At 41.7% G+C, this 26,987-nt stretch overlaps 1 protein-coding gene across 1 annotated transcript in view; it reads left to right on the top strand.

Moving 5' to 3' along the window:
• Positions 1–26,987, top strand: part of rims1b (regulating synaptic membrane exocytosis 1b) — a 177,072-nt gene that overhangs the window by 33,954 nt on the left and 116,131 nt on the right. The window contains exon 2 of the mRNA XM_060898963.1: positions 615–828. Within this exon, the coding sequence (XP_060754946.1) occupies positions 615–828 (214 nt within the window). The remainder of the gene's footprint in view (positions 1–614; positions 829–26,987) is intronic.

Here is a 26,987-nt window from a genome sequence, read left to right as displayed (position 1 = left end):
AGAAATGCTTTCATCATCAATCAAAGTCCTTTCCATGCCACAGGGCACATCGGGTGGGACTGATCTCCGTTCCAGTAGCCCTTGGCCTCTCGCCTATTACGTAGCTAGGGTTACAGTGGGGGGCTAGTCCTTTGGTAACCATGAGAGTTTGACTCCATACTCACATCTGTATTGCGTCATACCTCACCAGATGGCAGTAGGTACCTTTTTTTTTTATGATAGTCTTTGGTATGACCCAACTGCGAGTAGAACTGACGACCTCCTGGTTCAGAGGCAGACACGCTAACCACTAGGCCAACTCATGGTTTTCTATAACATGGCCCTGTCTTATTTTTAAGTGAATAATATTGTTTCTTGGAGATTTAATTTGAAGCAAAATAACAGTCGCACTTGCAGTTTGACTTGAGTGTGTGTAATTGCTTCCAGTTCTAAAATAAAATCCTTGCTGACACTGATGTAAAGGGTTGGGTTCGGATACACAGTAAGGACTGCAGCTTTAAAAGCGATCAAAGTTCACTAAAAAAGTGCTGTATTAGTATTCAATTCCTGGATAATTGACTGAACTTGAAGAAAGTTGTAAAACATCTTTCGCTTTTTGTGTCTCTCACAACCAGGACGCTTCATCAGCAATTCGAGAGCTATAAGGAGCAGGTAAGGCGGATCGGGGCAGAGAACAAACGGCAACAGGCCACCCACAAGGATGATGCCCCGACCTGCGGGATCTGCCGCAAGACCAAGTTTGCTGATGGATGCGGGCACCTCTGCTCCTACTGCCAGACCAAGTTTTGTGCCCGCTGTGGTGGAAGAGTGTCTCTACGCTCCAACAATGTGAGGAACAGCCAATAAGCCTTCTTTTCTCTCTGCTTAACCGCTCTGCTGCTATCACTGATTCATCCCATCCACCTTTCCCTTCCTTCGTTCATTTTATCATCTTGCTCTGTCATGTCTCACTGCTTGCCCTAATGCCGAGCTTCAATCTTTGCCAACATGCTGTATACAGTATGTCAAGATTCAGTGTTGGATAGTTATTTAAATATACACACGCACACATATTAGGAATAGATTAGGGCCAGGTTCCAGGTCAGGCACCATCCAAAATACGACAGAAATATGGCCGGTCCAACACGTGCCAAGAAACTGATATTGGCTGGCCCGTTTTCATCACAGTTCATTCAGCATTGCATTTGCCTTTACATCAGTAAAGTGTTGATTGGGGTGAGCTCCAGCATCACAGCACGGGGTGGCATATTTTCAGCTCCTGCCGCAACATGCTGTGTCTAAAACAAGCAACGTTCCCCTCACTTTACTCACCTGAGAATGGACTCGCCTCTGGTCATGCTGAGTACCAATCTGCCCTGGTTCCGGCCTGCTCAGTGAGGTGATGCCCCCTGTGGTCTCACGATGAATAGCATAATGTTGTCAATGTCTGGAGTGGAGTAGAGTGGAGTGGAATAACTTTGACCAAGCTGCTCAAATGCACTTTTATGCACATTATGTAACGATATCGGTGAAGTCTAGTTCATTTAAAAAAAATTTTTTTTTTTCATTATACAATCATGGAAAACAAGCAATCGAGCATTTCTCTGTACGTATGTGTTTGAATGCATGCACACTAGTCAGTGTGAGTGTGGGCAGTACGGTATATGGAGCTTAAAAAGTAATATTTTCCATACACACTGCTAATAAAAAGTTTAATAACCATAGCTCGGTTTTACACCATGCTAGTCTTTCATGTTAGTATCTATATCTCCACTTCCTTGAGAATATGAAATTCATCTTGATACTTGATCAGTGATCTGATACATGAAAGATATATTTAAGGCCCCCAGTGATCGTAGGATGCTATTCAAAGCTTTATTGATGTGAAGAGATGGGACAATGCAATGCAATGGAATGTGATCCAATATTATGCAAACATTCATTCACTGATTCATTCACTCATATCGCTTTATCCTGATTATGGTTTGTGTTGGATCCAGGGCCCGTCCCAGGACACTATTCAATCACAATCGCTTCCCAACTTTTTCCCAACACACACTCGTCTTAATTAGGGCTGCGTACCTAAACGTAACATCAGGTACAGGTACAGGTATCGGTACAGAGGTTTAGGTACAGGTCCGGACCTGTACCTGTACCTGAACAATTTGACAAATTCTTCTGAACTTCTTCAATATTGACAGAAACATTAATAAACTGTTGACAACTTGTCAGTATCTTTATTCAAAGAAAACCGAACATAACTAGGTTTCCTACCTCACTTCTCAGTCACCCTCTCAGTCTCACACTTAGTTAACTTGGGACAAAAAGTCATAAGTTGTCTCACAGTGAGAAGTGACTACACTAGAGTACTACAGACTACGCGCAGTCCGCAGCCTTTAACTTCTCATCTCATCTCATTATCTCTAGCCACTTTATCCTGTTCTACAGGGTCGCAGGCAAGCTGGAGCCTATCCCAGCTGACTACGGGCGAAAGGCGGGGCACAACCTGGACAAGTCGCCAGGTCATCACAGGGCTGACACATAGACAACCATTCACACTCTCATTCACACCTACGGTCAATTTAGAGCCACCAGTTAACCTAACCTGAATGTCTTTGGACTGTGGGGGAAACCGGAGCACCCGGAGGAAACCCACGCGGACACGGGGAGAACATGCAAACTCCACACAGAAAGGCCCTCGCCGGCCACGGGGCTCGAACCCGGATCTTCTTGCTGTGAGGCAACAGTGCTAACCACTACACCACCGTGCCGCCCGGCCTTTAACTTACGCGGCAAAATTACACAAAGCAACAAAGGCTGCCAATGCCAGCAAAGGAAAAATTGGCTGGCCTGCTTTTGAGTCTTTTTGACCAATCAGAACGCTGGATCAGCCAAGCTCTCGCAATGTCTCGTGAGACTGTGGCGAGAGGATCTCAAATCAAAGATGGCTCTGATTTCAAGTTTCAGCGCGGCATTTTACGTCTTTTCCAGTGCTAAATTTTCGTCTTTGTGGTAGGATTTACGCATCTTCAGTCACAAAATAAGCAGATACTTGGTGTAAATTTATATCGGTACAGTACCGGTACTTCATGATCCGGTATTTTGGACCTGTACCGAATCGATTTTCACGGTACAGTACCGGTACGCAGCCCTAGTCTTAATTGGTGCAGCTATACTATAAATATTGTGTATACATTTTGAATCTCCTCTGTTGGTTTAAACATAGTGTAAATGAATCTATTCCTAGATCAATATCAATGAAGTAACAGTTTTACCAGAAGGTGTTTTAGATACAATGCAATCCCAGTGAAGTCTTAAGGAAGTGTAGACCATTTAAATCCTTTGCATCTTCTAAATATAGTAATGATCTTTGAACTATTTTACTAGTTTTTAGTTACTAGAACTGACGCTGTTTTGAAAACCGTCAGTTTTTTATATTAAATGATATATTTAACAGTTATTCCATGAAATCGAGTCGTACATGAGCTGATAGCTGATGAAGTGCGTAGCACCGAGCTGGCTATTACCCATGTATGATTAGATTGAGTGGGATAACTGTTTTATTCTATCCACATTCACTGGATTTTGAGAAATGGAGCAAATTCGATAAATAAAAACTTTATACAAAACATCCAACAAAATCATTTCTGCTTAGAATGTAAACAAACCGGCGCAACGACAGGAGCAATTTGTGAAATATGTGATAATAATAATTCTTGGAAAATAAAAAAGAGACGTTCTTACCATCAAATACTTTTGTTCCATATTTTGTTGCTTTTTTGTATTTTTTAAGGTTTTCTTTTTCTTTAGGAAGTTTTTTTTTTTGCAGTTGGCAAACCAACTTAAAGGTGCATTACCGCCACTGACTGGGCTGGAATGTGGAACAGGCGATATTGAGGGGAAAAAAATAACTATATCCTTTTTGCTATTTCTGTTTCTTTTAAATACTTGATAACATTTTTTGGGGTTTTGATTTCGAGTAGTTTTTATTTCGTTCTCGGTTGGTTCAACAACACGTGCCGCCATTTTGTTTTTCTCTACTCATGGTATATGAGCTGATAGCCTAGTAGTAGAGTATCTGTGAAGATACTCAGTCATCCAGGTACATAGTAATCTGTGGTTGGTAGAAGAGAGCAACTGGACTTGCTTGAAATGTCTTGAAGACGTTTCGCCTCTCATCCGAAAGGCATCCTCAGTTCTGTCTGTCTAATAGGGAGTATCAAGTATTTATCCTCTCATGGATCATCATAGAATCCGAATCAGAATGCTGATGGCTGCATTGTAGGTGGCTGATGACACCCACCTCTGTTCAGTGATGGTAGTTCCAGGTTGACAAAAATGAACGATCCTCTCTGGCTAAGATGTCTGCCAGTTTTCTGGAAGTCCTCTCATACTCCCGCACCAGTCGAAGGGATCTCATCCCAAAGTGCGTAGAAACATATCTGTGAAGATACTCAGTCATCCAGGTACATAGTAATCTGTGGTTGGTAGAAGAGAGCAACTGGACTTGATACTCCCTATTAGACAGACAGAACTGAGGATGCCTTTCGGATGAGAGGCGAAACGTCTTCAAGACTTTTCAAGCAAGTCCAGTTGCTCTCTTCTACCAACCACAGATTAGTAGTAGAGTAGCCAATCAGAGTGTGCGATTGTTCATATCCAGTGAATGTGGATAGAATAGAGTTTGATATGCCGGTTCAAGAAAATAAATGTAATTAGACAAGAGAAAAAGCCACCCCCCCAACCTGCACACCCCCATCTGCTTTCCTCTGGTGTTGCATGCGCTTTATTTGCATATTGAAATCTGATAGCCTGTTACATTTTATGACACAATAACACTTTCCCATCATGTATTCAGCGCCAAGTCAGTTTTTTAAAATGAGATTTCCAGTTACTTCTTTATTGTTTATTAGAAATGTGTCTGACAAATCCGCTACTGTGACAGATTCACACTTAGACCAGTCACTCAGTTGCTCCAAAGTTGTCTTTCTTTCTTTCTTCTTGGTCAAAAATAACAAAGGATATAGTTACCAGGGTTCTAACTCGACCAAAATATCAGTGTAGTGGCACAAGTCATAATGGCCAGGGGTTCGGAGGCTGCCTTAGGCCCCCCAAAGCTCACGGGTTCTACATGCTCAGAGATGCATTCGAGTGCATTTCCTGGCACTTGCAGGCCTCCCTGAAAATCGCTCTTTTTTGGTAATATTATTATTTTTTTTTTTGCCAAAAGTTGCTGTGATTGTTTTTGATTGAAGACTTATTAGAATTAATATTCAGCAATATTATTAACATATTTATGGAATAAGAATAAAACATTCAGTTGATGTTCACCAAGTGTCAGTTTTATTTTCAGCCTCAGCCATTCAATTACAATCCATGACTATCCAGATCTAACTTGGGGACCGGCACGGATTATGTACATGGCGCGTTTAAGCGCCTCTTAACACGGATGGCACTTAACTGCAAACACAGCATAACGATGGAGGTAGAGCGGACTCGCATGATCAGTGACAATCTCCACACAGAACTACTCCGGCAGCTCTGCACTGGGCGCTTACGTGGATGGGGAGTGGAGTATGTCCCAATGTAGAACATACGCATGGCGGTGTGCTGTCGTTGCCACCGCCACGTCAGGATCTCATCTCATCTCATTATCTCTAGAAGCTTTATCCTTCTACAGGGTCGCAGGCAAGCTGGAGCCTATCCCAGCTGACTACGGGCGAAAGGCGGGGTACACCCTGGACAAGTCGCCAGGTCATCACAGGGCTGACACATAGACACAGACAACCATTCACACTCACATTCACACCTACGGTCAATTTAGAGTCACCAGTTAACCTAACCTGCATGTCTTTGGACTGTGGGGGAAACCGGAGCACCCGGAGGAAACCCACGCGGACACGGGGAGAACATGCAAACTCCGCACAGAAAGGCCCTCGCCGGCCACGGGGCTCGAACCCGGACCTTCTTGCTGTGAGGCGACAGCGCTAACCACTACACCACCGTGCCGCCCTACACGTCAGGATAACAAGAGAAAATTAAACAAAAGACCGCATTTTCAAGATCGACAAGTCTTTTTATGAGTGTAGCGGCAACTTTGACAGGCGTGTCGGCAATATTGTGGGCGTAGCGGTAAGGAAACATTGCGTCTCGGCCCGATACGCTGAAGAAAAGGCCGAGTTAGAACCCTGGGTTGCGAAACACAGAAAACAGTAAATACACTAACACAACTCATGATACAATCCCAATGCTTTATGTGAGGACTATAAACATTTTCTCTAACTTAACATCATAAAAATGCATTTTCTAAATTTTCTTACTTGGACAGAAGTTGGATATATGGACAGAACTTTCGGTCCATATATACATGTTATTTACCAGCTGGGAGGTCCGTATCATGAAATACGGTGACCGAGGTCTTGAAAGTACTGAGCGAGGCCCTCTGGGCCGAGGTCAGTATTTATGGCCGAGGTCACGGTATTTCACCATACGGATTGACCTTAAGCTGGTAAATAATATATAGTTATTTTTTTTCTTTACCAAATTCTAACAGAAAACGAGAGCGCCCAAAAGGGAAAACCGAGCCGAGGCGAGCCGCCATTTTGAATTCTCATTCACGGCTGTAATGCAAATGGCTTCCTCCTCGGTATACAAGTGCACTTCCATAGCAGGAAAAAAACTACATTTTGCCGCCTATGTAGTCCCCTATTTATACAAAATTGAGTCATTCAATATTCAGCCTTGTTTTTGCTCGGCGTTAGTAACAGTTAGAGGTTTTTAGCTTTCTCCTGAAATGTTTTCTTTTATTTCTTCTTCCTCAGGGTAGTAAAACTCGCTTTCGCTGTGAACACTGTCGTTATCGCTGTCCATGATGTAAAACAAATGCTATTCTCCTGAGAAATGCTCACAAAAATTTATAAGATTTTTGATCATCTTATAAATAAATCTTGTAAAAATAAGATAAATGTTGACAAAAAATGCTACTATGTTTGTTGTTGTTGTGAACGAGCGAGTCGCCAGAGGTCCGTAACCGGGGTCCGTAACTGGGGTCTGTATCGTAGGATACGGACCCGTTCGCCAGCCAATCAGAGCGCAGGATTTGATGGAAACCGGACTGCGGAAAAAAAATTAATGTTATTATGTAGTTCTTACTAACATTACATTAATGCCATTTTGAGAAAGCTGTAAAAGGTACACGTTGTGCTTCATAACAGTGCTATAGATGTGCATTTGAAGAACGGTTTGGTTTGAGGGAATTAAAGTAAGTGATTTGTCGGGCACACTGGATGGACATGATACAATTGGAATGGGGCTGAGAAGTAGATTCTCGAAACATTAAAATGATCATAGCACCCCATTCTTACCTACGAAGCTCATATACCAGCCAAATGAATGCTTTTAATACTAATGCTCTCAAACTAAAGTGTGGATCAAATGTACATACTCTTATGATCGAAGCACTGTGTCTAGCTTCTACAACTTTCTCGCAAAACCAAGCAACGTCATGATAATTGATAGCTGTTGCATAAAACCTCCAAGATCATTCACATGTTGCTGTGAAACCTTCATAAATTCTATAAAAAATATCTCTGCAATGCTTATGAATGCGTTATAAAGCAATTTTCAAATACACTCACATGCAATTCTGTATTTATCCTATAGGAGGCATTATAGCTACATTAATCATATCACCTAATAATTTATTTACTGATGACCTCAAATATCATGCATCTATTTCCGAACGCACACCATACGAGGATACAGGGAGCATTAGGAATGCACATGAAGAAACGCATTCATCCACAAGGATTCAGCCAAGCCATGTTGCTTCATATCACCGCTTTTCATCGTCCTTTTCCATGTATAAGACATACATGTGCGGAATCAGATGTACGTCTCATCAGTCCTCTCGTCGAGTTTTGTGGATTGCTTTCATGTCAGCTCCACTCCACTGTATGTATGGAACGACAGCTTGATTTAGAACACAGCCCACTGTTGCTCTCACCGAACCTGTCTTTTTGAATACACAGAATGAGACATTTTCCCGTCACTAACACTTCCTCCCTTCTCTTCCTCCCCACATTTCCCTCTGCCTGTCCCTCTCTCACACATGCACCGTCTCCATTTCTCACCGTTTTATTTTCGATTTCCGATTTCACACTTTGCTCTCTTTCCCACCCGCCCTCCCTTCTCCCGTTTTCTCCTCACCTCTTCCTGTTTTTGCCCGTCTTTCACTCCTCTCTGCTTCCTGGACTGCATGCCTCAAGGAGGATAAAGTGGTTAGCATTATTTTTCTGTTTCTCTCTTTTTGTGTGATGATGGGATTGTTGTATCCAGTGTTTGCCGTGTGTGTGTGTGTGTGTGTGTGTGTGTGTGTGTGTGTGTGTGTGTGTGTGTGTTCAAAAGCTCAACTTCTATCAAATCACACATGCATTTCAATACGAAATGTTTTCTTTAGTACCAGACTCTATTACTCAGTCTATATTTCTAAATGTGACTAATTTTCCTCCCATTGTCTCTTGCTCCTGCAAAGTGTCTCATAGGGAAGGACAGGGTAAGGAATTCTGGGTATTCTAGTCTCTGCATGGGGCGCAGTATCCCTTCCTTAGCTGACCGAGTGCCCCTTCCCCTCCTTGTGGCCGTTGCCATGGAGATGTGCCGCCGTTGCTATAGGGACAGCCAACAGGGAGAGGTCGATGGGCACGGGGTGGCATTTCGATTGGTCGGATGTTATACTGACATTATCAGTTGGTTGCACTTTAGTTGAAAGGACGTTGGTGTGGAATTGCTAGACGTTTATAACACTTGGACAAGGCAGAATGATAAAAGAATATTAATGATAACACATGATCCAGTATGGAGTCCCGTTCAAAAAAAGTGCCACTAACTTACAAGAGAATGTGCATGTTCACTGCACTTTGCCTGTGCCCTGGGACTGCAACGGGTATGCCATGGGGTCAGGGGTCATGGGTCAGGGTATATAGCACAATCCTATGGGATATGGGGTAGACGGAGTTCCTATTTTCCCTCCAAGCAAATTTACCCTGCAATCCAATGGGCACTTGCGACTCCCTGTGCACTTGTGACGTTCTCAATGTGATTTTTTTTTTCTTTGTGTGTATATCAAGTTTCTGTGTTTTGTTATTTTTTCGTAAGTTTGATGCGTGTATGTGTGTGTATGCCAGTATTTCTTTTTTTGATGAAAACAGATTGTTCTGTCAGCTAGCATTAAAGGTCACATACAAACTTTAGCACTAATTAATGACTCTGTAATTTTAGCTACACACTTAGCATGATGTCTGCTTCCAAGTAGGAGTTTGAACCAAGCAACGTGATTTCTTCATTTATTCGCACGCTTGCTGTCACTGAGTTAGCCGTCTAGAGATGAGTCAGCGCTGTTAGCATGTCGTGTTTTAACCTGAACTTAAACCACACATGCCAAGTTTATTCACACCATCAGTGGTCAGTTATCTCACAGATGATATCAGGGACAACACCCCGGTGGCTCATTACTGCAGAAATACGTTGCTCATTCTCCTTTGTGAGAGATTGCTAGAGACAGCAGATTTCTTTGGGTGGACTTTCCACTGATACTAAACTCACTCTGAAAGGAAAACTTCAAAATATCTGATGTGGAATAATAACCTGTTTGTTAATTTAAAAAAAAACTGACTAAAATTGACAGTGACCACCAAAAAATGAAATCTAATCAATTTCCGCAAATATAGCCTTTGGTAAACAAAGGGGACGTGTAAGTACAGACAGTGTTATCTACAATTTCTGTTGGAAGATCTGTTGCAGTAAGATTGGGAGAGAGAAAGGGAGATTATGGAGAGGATGATCAGCATATTGGTTAACGATGAAAAGATGCATTGAAGAGAAATGTACAGTATTTGCCCAACAGTGACCTTGATTCCCCCACAAAGGCAAAGAAAACGTGTCTCTTTTCAATTGCTGAACTTTTTGGGATGTCTTTTGGTGCATTTTTTTAGAAGTACAGGTAGTTGGAAACAAAAATGGACACACCAAGACACTCTCAGGTTAATCAGCATGGTCTTTCACTGTTCCACAAGCTCACCAATGGTCTGACCACCCACTCCCACCAGTATGAGAGTAAATCCACCCTTCTTCTTTATCGTTCTGCCTGATGGCAGGTCCACCTCTGACATTCATCAGAGCCTCTCAGGAGCATTACAGTAGTGGTTTCCCATTGCCTTCTACTGGATTATTATAGAGGTTTTCTCCTCTCAACCATTCACACACACATTCACACTGAGGGGCAATTTAGAATAGCCAGTTAATATAACCTGCATGTCTTTGGACTGTGGGGGAAACCATAGCACCCGGAGAACATGCAAACTCCACACAGAAAGGCCTCCTGTCAGCCACTGGGCTCGAACCCAGCACCTTCATGCTGTGAGGCAACAGTGCTAACCACTACACCACTGTGCTGCCCAACTCCACCTTGTCCTGTAACTTTTTTTTTTAATTCCAGTCCAGGACACCTCTTCTGCCCACTTTATTCATAAGTACCCAATATTTACAGGTGGTGCAGTGGTTAGCACTGTTGCCTCACAGCAAGAAGGTTCTGGGTTCAAGCCCAGTGGCCGACGGGGGCCTTTCTGTGTGGAGTTCAGATGTTCTTCCAGCATCTGTGTGGGTTTCCTCCAGGTGCTCCGGTTTCCCCCACAGTCCAAAGGCATGCAGCGAGGTTGCATACTCTAAATTGCATACTCTAAATTGCCTACTCTAAATTGCCCATAGGGGTGTGTGTGTGTGCGCGCAGAAAGGAACCAGCCACCCGACTGCTGCAGTTCTGGCCAAGTCAACCAAACCATGGTTTGCCTCAAGCCCGGATCGGGTTCGGTAGTGACGAGGACACAATATCTCCATGTCCCAGATATTTCAAATTGCTAACCAACTAATGACTAGCTTGTTTTTATTATAGTTAGCCATTATAGCCATTATATTCTAACACTCATTTTTGTGGTGTAACCCCAAATGGTTACTTTGGGAAAAGTAGTCCCATAATACAGATTTAAAGCTGACTTTACAAATATCTGGACAGCATTAATCAAAATATGTGCACCGTGTACACATTTATTGGTGGAAAACTTTCATTATATTGGTCTAAAACTTTCATTATAATGCCATTTGAAGTAAACGGATTTTATGTTATTTTCTCACTATAGATAAACGTGTGAAAATTATTGCCTGTGGTAATCAGACATGGACTATATATGTCAGAGAGAGAGAATAGGTTGAAAAAAGGTAGTTCAGAGGTTGTCATTTGGCAAAGACATACCAGCAGATTATTTCAGCAGGCCAAACCGAATATTTAAAAAAACCATATTGTAACAGAGACAACTAGAAGGGTACTTGGTAGAGTGCATACCTCTACCAAGCCACAGCTTATCAACATCAAAATCAAATTGAACCTAGGATAATACTAAAGCTGTCCACCAAATTCTATTCAAATCTATTCACTGCTTTTTGAGTTGCATTGGGAAGAGACCAAAAAAAAAAATCTTAGATCTGCATACAGTGGGGCAAAAAAGTATTCAGTCAGCCACCAATTGTGCAAGTTCTCCCACTTAAAAAGATGAGAGAGGCCTGTAATTTTCATCATAGGTACACTTCAACTATGAGAGACAGAATGGGGGGAAAGAATCCAGGAAATCACATTGTAGGATTTTTAATGAATTAATTGCTAAATTCCTCAGTAAAATAAGTATTTGGTCACCTACAAACAAGCAAGATTTCTGGCTCTCACAGACCTGTAACTTCTTCTTTAAGAGGCTCCTCTGTCCTCCACTCGTTACCTGTATTAATGGCACCTGTTTGAACTCGTTATCAGTATAAAAGACACCTGTCCACAACCTCAAACAGTCACACTCCAAACTCCACTATGGCCAAGACCAAAGAGCTGTCAAAGGACACCAGAAACAAAATTGTAGACCTGCACCAGGCTGGGAAGACTGAATCTGCAATAGATAAGCAGCTTGGTGTGAAGAAATCAACTGTGGGAGCAATTATTAGAAAATGGAAGTCATACAAGACCACTGATAATCTCCCTCGATCTGGGGCTGCACGTAAGATCTCACCCCGTGGGGTCAAAATGATCACAAGAATGGTGAGCAAAAATCCCAGAACCACATGGGGGGACCTAGCAAATGACCTGCAGAGAGCTGGGACCAAAGTAACAAAGGCTACCATCAGTAACACACTACGCCACCAGGGACTCAAATCCTGCAGTGCCAGACGTGTCCCCCTGCTTAAGCCAGTACATGTCCAGGCCCGTCTGAAGTTTGCTAGAGAGCATTTGGATGATCCAGAAGAGGATTGGGAGAATGTCATATGGTCAGATGAAACCAAAATAGAACTTTTTGGTAAAAGCTCAACTTGTCGTGTTTGGAGGAGAAAGAATGCTGAGTTGCACCCAAAGAACACCATACCTACTGTGAAGCATGGGTGTGGAAACATCATGCTTTGGGGCTGTTTTTCTGCAAAGGGACCAGGACGACTGATCCGTGTAAAGGAAAGAATGAATGGGGCCATGTATCATGAGATTTTGATTGAAAACCTCCTTCCATCAGCAAGGGCATTGAAGATGAAATGTGGCTGGGTCTTTCAGCATGACAGTGATCCCAAACACACTGCCCGGGCAACGAAGGAGTGGCTTCGTAAGAAGCATTTCAAGGTCCTGGAGTGGCCTAGCCAGTCTCCAGATCTCAACCCTATAGAAAATCTTTGGAGGGAGTTGAAAGTCCGTCTTGCCCAGTGACAGCCCCAAAACATCACTGCTTTAGAGGAGATCTGCATGGAGGAATGGGCCAAAATACCAGCAACAGTGTGTGAAAACCTTGTGAAGACTTACAGAAAACGTTTGACCTCTGTCATTGCCAACAAAGGGTATATAACAAAGTATTGAGATGAACTTCAAATACTTATTTTCCACCATAATTTGGAAATAAATTCTTTAAAAATCAGGCAATGTGATTTTCTGGATTTTTTTTTCTCATTTTGTCTCTCATAGTTCAAGTGTACCTGTGATGAAAATCGCAGGCCTCTCTCATCTTTTTAAGTGGGAGAACTTGCACAATTGGTGAGTGACTAAATACTTTTTTGCCCCACTGTACATATCCGGATTTGCATCAACATTTCGTCAGTTGTTCCTTGGCCCATGGCTCACCTTTCCTCCAAATTTCATCAAACTCCGTTCACTACTTTTTGAGAACAGACAAACTAACAGAGGTGAAAACATGACCTCCTACAACAAAGATGGCAGAGGTAATAAACCTATAGTTCCTAGTGACTCTACCCATGAACCATCATGGATTCTGACACAGATTCTACCTGAAATTATTTAGACAGGATCAAAGCCATGACAGCACTAGAGACATTCAATCAGAAAGGACTGAATGGTACAAAATTTCATAGCTTTTTACCTCTGCCAACTTTGTTGGAAAAGGTTATGTTTTTGCCTCTGTTTGTTTGTCTGTTTTCAACGTAACTCAAAATGTAGTGGACGGATTTGGATGAAATTTGGTGGACAGCTGTAGTATTATCCTACGTTCAAGCAACTTGATTTTGATGTTGATAGTATGTTGCTTGGTGGAAATATGCTCTATCGAGTGCCCTTCTAGTTTTTTCATTGGTGACATTTAAAGATGACTAGCCATGAACTAATCATTAATGGGCAAGTAGGTATGGTTGAAAGGTAACTGTTGTCACCATTCTGTCATGTTAGTTGTGTATCTGGACCTTTGTAAGCAAGAAATTTTATGTATCTAGACCTTGATGATTTTTACTCACACACCCCTGAGCTCGACTATTCCTTCAAGTCTTGGGCTGCTGTTATGGTACTTCTGCAGTTTTAGTTGCGGCGTAGCTGAAAATGTGCAGACTCTCTGAATTGGCGTGTCTCAGGAGTATGATTCAGTAATTGTGTGTCAGCAGATCTGTCAGACTCCAAGCAGGAGGCAGTCATTTTTATCTTGCTTATTTCCTCTCTGGGTCTCTGAACCAAGCCCTGGACTTTTTCCCACAGAGCCTTCATTTAGACATTGCTCTCCTCTGCAAATCTAATATGGTGCCTTCTCTTTCTCGGTGCTTCCATTTTATCCCACTCGAACCTGCTGACTTGTTTTCTGTCTCTTGATTGCTTGGTTTCCAACGTTTCCGTGCTCCATCAACCTTCTCTTCATGCTCTCTCTCTCTCTCTGTCTGTCTTGATTTCTCAGTCATTTTGTTATCTTACACACACCCTTTCTCTCTCCATTCCTGTTTTGGTTACCATGGAGAGCTGTATTCAGCTGAGCAGGAGGTGGTTGATACACTAACACACAGGGAACTGAAGCAACTACATTCACACATATTCATGCTAGCATGCACACACACTTATATACACACAAATACACAGCTCTTAACGCTTTATTGCATGTCATGTCCGGTGATATGGTGTAAAAATATTTAACAGTTATTCCACAGAGTTGACTATAAGCCATGTACGACAAGATTGAGCGGAATAACGGTTTTATTCTATCCACATTCACTGGATTTTGACGAACAGAGCATTTTTGTTTTTATTTTTTGCAAATTTGATGAATAAAAACTTCATACCAAATGAAGAATGTAAACAAACCGGCGAAATGGCAGGAGCAATTTGTGAAAAATGCGAGAATAATAATTCTTGAAAAATAAAAAAGATACGTTCTCACCATCAAATACTTTTATTCCATATTTTGTTGCTTTTTTTTGTATTTTTTGAGGATTTGTTTTCGAGTAGAGTTTTTATCTCATCCTCGGTTGGTTCAGTAACACGCTCCGCCATTTTGTTTTTCTCTATTCATGGTATATGAGCTGATAGTCTAGTAGTAGAGTAGCCAATCAGAGCGCGCGATTGCTCATATCCAGTCAATGTGGATAGAATATATAGAAGATATTACACAGTTACGCAAAAATATGAAGTTTATCTTCAAGTGGTACACATATTTACGAGTGAGTGAAGCAAATGAGTGAAAATATTTTTAAACACCAGAAGATAAACTTTATATCTTCACACCATCATCTCATCTCATCATCTCATTATCTCTAGCCGCTTTATCCTGTTCTACAGGGTCGCAGGCAGGCTGGAGCCTATCCCAGCTGACTACAGGCGAAAGGCGGGGTACACCCTGGACAAGTCGCCAGGTCTCGCACCATCATGTAACGTTCTTTATATATATATATGGACACATCCACACACAAAAGAAAAAATACGCAAGTTAATGAAAAGAATTTTAATTTTGGCCCGGTTCGCTATTTTGCCAACGCGTATCTAGTCAGCAGGAAAACATTGGGAGTGATGTCATCGGAGTGAAATATCGGGAATTATGTCACTCAGACCCACGATATATTTTGTATAAAAAATGCGAGTTTTTCAACACAAGAAGATAAACTTCATATCTTCAAGCTAACGTGTGATTTTCTTTTTATTATATCGGCACATTCACAAACAAAAAGTCCCCAAATTTTTCAAAACAATTCATCAATTTCCTAACAAGTAACATATAGAGATTTATATCACAATTTAGTTTTCCATGTCCTGAATGTAACTCATATGAAAAATACAAGTGGCGTATTTCCCAGTAAAACACTCATGTCTATATAGTATGTATGTATTATTATTATACATACAGGACAATTTTTTGATGGAATAAAAACATGTTCTATTTCCTTCTAGCAGGTTTCATTCATTTGGTTCGATAGCATGCAATATTGTTAGCATATCGCTTATCCTATGTGCATTACGTCACTCTACCCAATGGAGAATGAACGTTGAAAATGGTTTACAATATTACATGGTTGTCAAGACAACATGGCGTCACACGTTGGAGATGTAAAACTTCTGCGCGAGCGAGCGACTCTCACAATTTGTAAAGAAACATGGCCGCCAGGTTTGCTTTGTTAAATACGGAAGATTTTGAGAGAATTTTGAAAGAGAAAGACGTGTTGAACACCCGAAAGGAATGTATAATAATAATAATAATATTGTCTGGCTTTTTTCGTGGCCTATCAGATATATTCCATTCAGCTACTCATCTTTGACTCGTTCAATATCATGCTAGCTGAATGGAATATATCTGATATATCACGGAAAAAAAGCCGGCCAATATTATTTAAATATTTCTTTTCAGCAATAAAACACAATTGGTCCTGGTGTTGTTGGAAAAGACTCAGTAACAGGGTGGTGTGATGTGGCCTGAAGCAAAATTACCGTTTTGACCCCACAGTCATAAAATTATAAATGAAACAAACTAAAGCTAGAAGGGCACTCGGTAGACTGCATACCTCCGCCAAGCCACATATCCGGATTTGCATAGCTCACCTTTCCTCCAAATTTCATCAAAATCCATTCACTACTTTTTGAGTTACGTTGGGAACAGACAAACAAACAAACAAATGGAGTCTAAAACATATGAGAGTGTTCAGCTTTGCATTTATCACCCAGCATATACTTAACTGAGGTGGCACGGTGGTGTACTGGTTAGCAGTGTCACCTCACAGCAAGAAGGTTCTGGGTTCGAGCCTATTGGCTGACAGGGGCCTTTCTGTGCGGAGTTTGCATGTTCTCCCCGTGTCCACGTGGGTTTCCTCCGGGTGCTCTGGTTTCCCCCACAGTCCAAAGACATGCAGGTTAGGTTAATTGGTGGCTCCAAATTGACCATAAGTGTGAATCTCACCCATAAAGGAAAGGAAAATGCCCAGTATACACTACCGTTCAAAAGTTTGGGGTCACTTTGAAATGTCCTTATTTTTGAAAGAAAAGCACTGTTCTTTTCAATGAAGATCACATTAAACTAATCAGAAATCCACTCTATACATTGCTAATGTGGCGGCACGGTGGTGTAGTGGTTAGCGCTGTCGCCTCACAGCAAGAAGGTCCTGGGTTCGAGCCCCGGGGCCGGCGAGGGCCTTTCTGTGTGGAGTTTGCATGTTCTCCCCGTGTCCGCGTGGGTTTCCTCCGGGTGCTCCGGTTTCCCCCACAGTCCAAAGACATGCAGGTTAGGTTAACTGGTGACTCTAAATTGACCGTAGGTGTGAATGTGAGTGTGAATGGTTGTCTGTGTCTATGTGTCAGCCCTGTGATGACCTGGCGACTTGTCCAGGGTGTACCCCGCCTTTCGCCCGTAGTCAGCTGGGATAGGCTCCAGCTTGCCTGCAACCCTGTAGAAGGATAAAGCGGCTAGAGATAATGAGATGAGACATTGCTAATGTGGTAAATGACTATTCTAGCTGCAAATGTCTGGTTTTTGGTGCAATATCTCCATAGGTGTATAGAGGCCCATTTCCAGCAACTCTCACTCCAGTGTTCTAATGGTACAATGTGTTTGCTCATTGCCTCAGAAGGCTAATGGATGATTAGAAAACCCTTGTACAATCATGTTAGCACAGCTGAAAACGGTTGAGCTCTTTAGAGAAGCTATAAAACTGACCTTCCTTTGAGCAGATTGAGTTTCTGGAGCATCACATTTGTGGGGTCGATTAAATGCTCAAAATGGCCAGAAAAATGTCTTGACTATATTTTCTATTCATTTTACAACTTATGGTGGTAAATAAAAGTGTGACTTTTCATGGAAAACACAAAATTGTCTGGGTGACCCCAAACTTTTGAACGGTAGTGTACAATATCACACATGAATTATCAGTACTGAAAAAGTTCGATTTTGATCAACGTCTTTAATGTTCAAATGCCCGTTATCCTTATACGTCTTCGTAGACAGATTTTAATGTCTGTTTTTCTTTTCTCAGGTATGCATTGGACTGTATAAGATTTAAAATCATGACTTGTGCATTTAGTGGCTTTGTGAGCACAAGCTGCACCTTTGAGAAAAATGAAAAACAACTCCAAAAAAAAAAAGAATCCTGTTATATGCGACTTAAATTTGGTCTTATTCAAGGATTAGAGTCTGGATTATTTTACACGTCCTGAACAACACTCAGCTGGTGGATAGACACATGGCCAACTGTCATATGGAACCTTATTCTCTGACACACATTATTCTCTTTTATCCGTTATTGCTGTTCTGTTTTTTCACCAAGGTTTCCGAGTTTTCTCGTCTTAAATGTTCATGGCTTTGTTCTATTTGATTGAAATTCTTAGGAAACGGTAGTCCAGTATTAAACATTTACTGCAGTCTCTTACTCTAACAGTTCCATGTTTGATCTTAGTGCATACTTATATGGTGTGTATAGGAAGGAAGTTAGAATAAGGGCCAGCTGTAGTGTTCGGCATCAGGATTAGCGCAGATTGCTAATCCCTCCTGTGAGGGTATCTCTGGTCGGCTGACAGCTGTGGGCCTCTGGACATCAGATTTACCTCAGATTACTCTGGAACAAAGCCAACTGGATCCAATAAGGGCACAATGTTCTCTCGCTCTCTCGCTGTCTCTCTCACTTTTCCTCCCACCCCCATGCTGTCCTAGAACAGGCTCCGTCTCTTTAGAGCAGCATCGAAACATGAACAAACTGCCAAAAACGTATTTATTTGCTGTTTATTTTTGTATATGGACTCAACCTTTTGACCATGTTGAACACAAGGCAACCAGCATGTAAGTACTCTTTTTTTTTTTTTTTTTTGCAAAATTGATCATCAGTAAGATGAAGTATTTCGATGGAACATATGCTAACACCAAGCTTCAAGAATGATTTGCAATTCTTCCAGATTTTGACAGTAGCAGCTGTGTTGTGTTTAAAGTTTCATTTCTTCTCGGATGGTTTTTCATGAGCTCATCCTCAGGTTCCCGATCTCCAAGTTGACGTGAAGCGCAGCATGATTTTTGGATCAGATGTTCGTGCCAGCTTTCCAATCTGTCTGCTTTTGATTGACATTAGAGATACATTGGTACTTTTTTCCCCCCCTCCTTGAAAAGTACATGTTTATTTTGGTACTTGTTGAATCTGATATCAAAATGAGTAACTTTTTTTTTTGTTAATCAAACAAGGGGAACGTTGGAACATTTTATTTAGTTGAATTGATGTTGGTTGCTACTGTGTGCTGCTAGTAAAGATCTCCGGTTACTGAGTTTGAGCGTTTCTTTGAATACTGAGAAATTTGCGTCCCAGAGCCATCTCTCGGCCTGTGTAATTTGGAGAGATCTAAAACCTGTACATACAGCAAGAACTCCCCGGGGCCGACTGTGAAAAAAATTCAGCAGACCTCTCTGACATTTCTTACTTGTTGGAAAAAAATCAAAATAAGTATGAAAATGGCCAACTTGGCTTGTCCCAGACAAGATTACACTCTGTGCATGTCATGGATATGAGTGTTTAAAGAAAATATGACTAAACTTGATGCAGCTTTTAATCATTTCAATTGCAGCTCAGCCAAAGTAGGTGTCCCATGAACTTGCGGTCAACTCTGTGACGGTGCTGAATTCAGCCCCAGTGCTGCAACAGTTACTCAGATACAAGGTTCGACTGTCTCATGTTATCTGGCAGGGCAACAGTCAAGTCAAGTCAAGTCAAGTCAAGTTTATTTGTATAGCGCTTTTAACAATAAACATTGTCGCAAAGCAGCTTTACAGAATTTGAACGACTTAAAACATGAGCTAATTTTATCCCTAATCTATCCCCAATGAGCAAGCCTGTGGCGACGGACGGTGGCAAGGAAAAACTCCCTCAGACAACATGAGGAAGAAACCTTGAGAGGAACCAGACTCAAAAGGGAACCCATCCTCATTTGGGCGACAACAGACAGCATAACTATAACATTAACAGTTTTAACAAGAAGTCAGTTTCGTTGATGTTATAAACTCTTCATTGATGGGAACATCATCTCATACACACGATTGTGTGTACTGCTTATGGTATGGTTTGGGGTTTTTTTTTGCATGGAGTTGAGTATGTAAAAATTGAAGCATACCTTTCTTTTTTATGTGTCAACTATGTGACAGTGATTACATCTGCGTGATTAACTGTAGTAAGTAGTCAGTATGATGAGACAAAGTGGCAGGCCACTCATTTCACGCACATGACCCTGGGCGATAATAGGTTGATACCAATGGATATGGCAAGCCAAAAAGCCCAAAGTTTGTCAACTATGTGGCGTCATCTATGTGATGTCAGTGTTGTAGTCGAGTCACTAAACCTCAAGACCGAGTCCAGTCTCGAGTCTCCAGTGTTCAAGTTCAAGTCATGAAAGAAAATTTCAAGTCGAGTCCACTATTGATCCGAGTCGAGTCCGAGAACAAGACTCCAACCGCACCATTTGACGGTGGCTGTTGCTGCCTTTATGTGAAAGTGTCTCTGCTGCTATGTGGGACTAACGTTACTGCTCGACTGCCCCATTTTAGTTAATAGGCTACAGATAAAAAGCTTGTTCATTGCTTAGCAAGCCCCGCCCACTATCAACAGGGCAAATAACATGAGAGAGGGTTAACACTAGCTAGTTCATCGCTCAGCAAGCAAGCCCCGCTATCAATGAACATAGCGTGTCACTTCCTTCTCTGGGTGGAGTCTTACCAAATGACGATTGAAGTTGGAGGTTGTCCCCGTCGTCTCCTCGATAGTTCTTCTACATATGAAACATATAGCAGTGCATTTTTTCCCACTGCACGAGAAGTCTTTATTAGCAAAGTGGACAATCCTAGGGCGTTTCTCCAGGCGTTTTAGCGCCATTAACGTTAGTTTGTTCCTCAACATGACATATGAACAGGTGAATGTGCATTCTCTTGCATGAAATTAGTATACAATTAATGTAGATATAAATATCTGGTGCCAAATTATTATGGCATGTTACAAAAAATAAAGAAAAAAAATCAGAGTCCTCGTCTCCAATTTACGAGTCCGAACGCAGTTAATGCACGAATTCAAGTCCGAGTCATCAGTGCTCAAGTCCAAGTCAAGTCACGAGTCCTTAAAATTAGGGCACGAGTTGGACTCGAGTACTGCAAGCCTGTGTGATGTCTAACTGAAGGTAGATTTAGCATTGCCGATGCTGCTGGATACTGCAGTGCAGGCTACAATCTCACCAATGATGTCTACTGATGAAGCCAAATTCTAGACAACAAGCTATTTGATTTTGGCTTTAAAGGAAGCAGTGCACAAAAAGTAACGGGCCTAACTTAGTTAAATATTTTGACAAATTAAGATAAAAAGTAACAAGTTAGTATTTTCTGTCCATCCATCTATTATCTGTAGCCGAGTTATCCTGTTCTACAGGGTCGCAGGCAAGCTGGAGCCTATCCCAGCTGACTATGGGTGAGAGGCGGGGTACACCCTGGACAAGTCACCAGGTCATCACAGGGCTGACACATAGACACAGACAACCATTCACACCTACGGTCAATTTAGAGTCACCAGTTAACCTAATGTGCATGTCTTTGGACTGTGGGGGAAACCGGAGCACCTGGAGGAAATCCACGCAGATATGGGGAGAACATGCAAACTCCACACAGAAAGGCCCTCGCCGGCCGCTGGGCTCAAACCCAGGACCTTCTTGTTGTGAGGCGACAGTGCTAACCACTACACCACCGTGCCGCCCCTGTGGTTTCTGCCATTTTTGCAAAATACTTAAGGATTATAGCCACCAGAACTGTATTACAGGAATACATAGTAGCTAGTCTATCTGTCACATAGTTGACATCAGGCTTGTAGCGCTCAAGTCCAACTTGTGCCCTAATTTTAAGGACTCATGATTTGAGCACTGATGACTCGGACTTGGACTCGAACTCTGCATTAACTGCATTCGGACTCATAAATTGGAGATGAGGATTCGGATTTTTTCTTTATTTTTTGTAACATGCCCGAATAATTCGGCATAAAATATTAATATTTATATCTACATTCATTTTTATATTAATTTCGTGCAAGAGAATGCACATTCACCTGTTCATACGCCATGTTCAGGAACGAACTAACGTTAACAGTGCTAAAATGCCTGGAGAGAACGCGCCTAGGATTGTCCGTTTTGCTTATCCAGACTTCTCGTGCAGTGGGAAAAAATGCACTGCTATGTGTTCCATATGTAGAAGAACTATCAGGGAGATGACGGGGACGACCTCGAACTTCAACCGTCATTTGGCAAGACTCCACCCAGAGAAGGAAGTGAGACGCTATGTTCATTGCTCTGTTGATAGCGGGGCTTGCTGACCAATGAACTAGCTAGTGTTAACCCTCTCTCATGTTATTTGTCCTGTTGATAGTGGGCAGGGCTTGTGTCGGACTCAACTCAGATCAGTAGTGGACACGACTCGAAGTTTTCTTTAATGAGTTGGACTTGACTCGGACTTGAACACTGGGCACTCGAGACTGGACTCGAACTCGAGGTTTAGTGACTCGACTACACACAAAATGATGTCTGTTATTAGTGTCATATGCTAAAAAATATTAAAGCATTTGAGCGCGGCGCTGCTGTGTACAACCCCGATTCCAAAAAAGTTGGGACAAAGTACAAATTGTAAATAAAAACGGAATGCAATAATTTACAAATCTCAAAAACTGATATTGTATTCACAATAGAACATAGACAACATATCAAATGTCGAAAGTGAGACATTTTGAAATTTCATGCCAAATATTGGCTCATTTGAAATTTCATGACAGCAACACATCTCAAAAAAGTTGGGACGGGGCAATAAGAGGCTGGAAAAGTTAAAGGTACAAAAAAGGAACAGCTGGAGGACCAAATTGCAACTCATTAGGTCAATTGGCAATAGGTCATTAACATATGGTGACCAGATTTCCCTAGTCTGAAACCGGGATACTTTTGCGCGGGACCATGCTCGTGCTCGCACACCTTTTTTTTTACGTAAACGTGACACTCAGAGAGGTGCTCTTATCATTTTGTTGAAGCTCACATTTATCAACATCTCACATGAAATAAAACAAACAGGCATTTTGTTATCTAGTAGCATAGTGGTATACAGATCAGTTAAATTATGGTCAGACAACAGATTTTGTAATGGCTGAGAATAGGCCAGGCTATGTCCATAGGCCAAATTTAAACTGATTTATTTCACCTGTTTGTGAGAACACCAAGAAGAATGCATATGCACATGTAGGCTAGATCTCTAAAATTGTATGCACTATAGCATGAACTTAAAAAGTAGATATGTGACCTCAACATAGCCTAGGTCAGAATCAACCTTACTAACCATTCCCCACAACTGAATGAATAAAGCAAGATGATGTGTACAAAAGTGAACACTTTAATGGAAGGTGCAACAAGCTGTTCAACACAGCAATATGGCCAAACTGTCAGAATGGTATGTTAAACAGAAACAAAAAAGAGACAAGTGATTTGAGAATATATGCTATGGAAGCCGCGAGAGGCCCTTCATATAATCCTTTTTTTTATTCACCTTGTTATCCCGAGATAACGACATAATTAATTCAGGATCTTGAGAAAACAACACAACTAATTCGAGATCTCGAGAAAACAAAACCGTTATTTCATGATCTCGAGTAAACAGCTGAGAAATGGTTCATTCAGGTGCGCCAAGAGACTTGTGATATGCTGACTTTGGGGCTATTTCTCATTCTGTATAGACGCAACTTTGGTCATTAGAATGTCTGGAATAATCGATCACCTAATAAGGCAATATTTTGATCAGGGGTTGACACAGGGAGAGATTGCATTAAGTCTTTTAATAAGGGATAATTTCAAAATTAGTCCGCGGCACCTCCGCAGAAGACTGGCCCGGCTTCGTCTCTACCGACGGAGACACAGTGATCCAGCTGAGATCATGAAATAATTCTTTTGTTTTCTCGAGATCTCGAAATAACGGTTTTGTTTTCTCGAGATCTCGAGTTAGTTGTGTTGTTTTCTCGAGATCCTGAATTAATTATGTCGTTATCTCGGGATAACAAGGTGAATAAAAAAAGATTATATGAAGGGCCTCTCTCAGCAGTAAAGGAGGAGAGGGGCGACAGCCCGAGGAAAGCCCCCACAGGAGCGCACAGCATTTGCAGCATAGGCTACCCAACTCAGTACAAGAACAAAACACTTACAGTGTGTGCAGTAGGCTTCATGCGCATTGTTCCGCACCTCTCGGAGGAAGGGGTAGGTGCCCTGTAAATCTTTGGAAAAGGTACATTTTCTTTTCGGCATAATTGCGGCGGCATTACTGCTGCTAGCTGCTAGACAAAGAACATTCGCGCCAGTTAATGTTTATTTTATTGTTGCATGGCAACACGTTCTGTTGCCTGGAATAATGTGGCTAAATAAACACCCATGCCACAGGGCCAGGGGGCAGTAACCAGGGAAGTTTGCGTTTCCTGTCCATTCATCAAAATAGTAAATGCAGACATTTCTCCGCTAATGATTCCCACGCTGCTCAGTCACAAACGTCGCGAGTGGCGAAAACCGGGACATATCCGTGTCCCGACAGACTTTTGTCGGGACTCGGGACACACAACCCCAAATCGGGACTGTCCCAGTAAAACCGGGACGTCTGGTCACCCTACATTAACATGACTGGGTATCAAAAGAGCATCTTGGAGTGGCAGTGGCTCTCAGAAATAAAGATGGGAAGAGGATCACCAATCCCCCTAATTCTGCGCTGACAAATAGTGGAGCAATATCAGAAAGGAGTTCGACAGTGTAAAATTGCAAAGAGTTTGAACATATCATCATCTACAGTGCATAATATCATCAAAAGATTCAGAGAATCTGGAAGAATCTCTGTGCGTAAGGGTCAAGGCCGGAAAACCATACTGGGTGCCCGTGATCTTCGGGCCCTTAGACGGCACTGCATCACATACAGGCATGCTTCTGTATTGGAAATCACAAAATGGGCTCAGGAATATTTCCAGAGAACATTATCTGTGCACACAATTCACCGTGCCATCCGCCGTTGCCAGCTAAAACTCTATAGTTCAAAGAAGAAGCCGTATCTAAACATGATCCAGAAGCTCAGACGTCTTCTCTGGGCCAAGGCTCATTTAAAATGGACTGTGGCAAAGTGGAAAACTGTTCTGTGGTCAGACGAATCAAAATTTGAAGTTATTTATGGAAATCAGGGACGCCGTGTCATTCGGACTAAAGAGGAGAAGGACGACCCAAGTTGTTATCAGCGCTCAGTTCAGAAGCCTGCATCTCTGATGGTATGGGGTTGCATTAGTGTGTGTGGCATGGGCAGCTTACACATCTGGAAAGACACCATCAATGCTCAAAGGTATATCCAGGTTCTAGAGCAACATATGCTCCCATCCAGACGACGTCTCTTTCAGGGAAGACCTTGCATTTTCCAACATGACAATGCCAAACCACATACTGCATCAATTACAGCATCATGGCTGCGTAGAAGAAGGGTCCGGGTACTGAACTGGCCAGCCTGCAGTCCAGATCTTTCACCCATAGAAAACATTTGGCGCATCATAAAACGGAAGATACGACAAAAAAGACCAAAGACAGTTGAGCAACTAGAATCCTACATTAGACAAGAATGGGTTAACATTCCTATCCCTAAACTTGAGCAACTTGTCTCCTCAGTCCCCAGACGTTTACAGACTGTTGTAAAGAGAAAAGGGGATGTCTCACAGTGGTAAACATGGCCTTGTCCCAACTTTTTTGAGATGTGTTGTTGTCATGAAATTTAAAATCACCTAATTTTTCTCTTTAAATGATACATTTTCTCAGTTTAAACATTTGATATGTCATCTATGTTCTATTCTGAATAAAATATGGAATTTTGAAACTTCCACATCATTGCATTCCGTTTTTATTTACAATTTGTACTTTGTCCCAACTTTTTTGGAATCAGGGTTGTACCTTTCACTTGGGATGTGGTACTATCATTAAAACCCAACACACTTCATTTTTGCCAAATTGCCCACCCCAAATTTCTCAGTATTCACAGAAACACTCGTTTAAGATGTTGCTGTTTAAACGGTATCTTTATAATAGAGAGTGTGAAGGTGAGTGTGCGTGGCTCGGTGCTCAGTGCTCGCTGAACTGAACTGCTCTCACATTCAGCAGGTTCTCCATATGCTCAGGAACACCTTGATGACGATGCTCACTGATACTGCTGATTCTGTCCCGTCAGATCAGCCGCCCGTGCTTTCTATGTCTCAAATATTGTTTTATTAGCCTTTTATTAGCTAAACAATGCCTAGATGATGTTTTATCAGATTACTTGTATAATCGGAGGATGTCCTCCTCTTGACGTTTTCACAACACAGTTTGCAGTCTGCTTTGGTTTGATCATTAATGTTGAAATACCTCCAAGTCACTGTCGTTTGGGTCATCCGTTTAGTAGCTCAACATCGTAAACTAGACTTACATCAGATAGTATCTTGTGATATCGGATGTGGTATTAGGAGCATTTTTTTAAATACAAGTAAATAAGAATGGTATTGAACTGATATCTGATATCAATATCTATATTAGTGCCAAAGTGTAATGTCTGAAAAGTCTGGAGTCATACTCACTGATTGACTGCCAAAGTGCCGGTCTACGGGTTAAAATCCAGTTTTATTTGGAAAGGCGCAAGAAATATTGACAAAGAACAAGAAAATATGCTCATTACTGCACCATTAAAGCCTGTTAACTGCAATGTGGAGAAACAGTCATCTGGACTGGATTTACCGACACGATCAATAGATTAGACGTCTTCGAAGAAGTCTGTACGAAGGAGATTGATATGTTGGAAATTCACACTTTCAAAGCCACAAATGTTAAAAACGCAGCAGCTGTTTGATTCTGCGTTAACGGTAATAGCATCTAATCAAGCTCATCTGGTCTTCACATTGCTGATAGATAAAGACTCGGAGAAAGACAGGAAGAAGAGAAATCACTGAGGTCTTGGTATTTTAGGAAGTCTCAGTCATCCATCTTGCAAATGAAGCACAGGAGAGCTGTTATTAACATTGAAAATGAGAGGAGAGAGAAAAGAAGGAAAATTAAATGAAAGAAATATGAAAGAAAAAGATGACCAGGTTGATGGTTTTGCTAAAAAAAAAAACCTGTTATATAACTGAGGGCCACGAAAGTGTGTGAGTGACAGTGTGTGTGCAAATGTGTA

Source organism: Neoarius graeffei, chromosome 18 (assembly GCF_027579695.1).
Source record: "Neoarius graeffei isolate fNeoGra1 chromosome 18, fNeoGra1.pri, whole genome shotgun sequence".
NCBI classification, from domain to species: Eukaryota; Metazoa; Chordata; class Actinopteri; order Siluriformes; family Ariidae; genus Neoarius; species Neoarius graeffei.
Note: the sequence above shows the minus strand (reverse complement) of the source record. Positions and strands in the feature narration are given on the sequence as shown.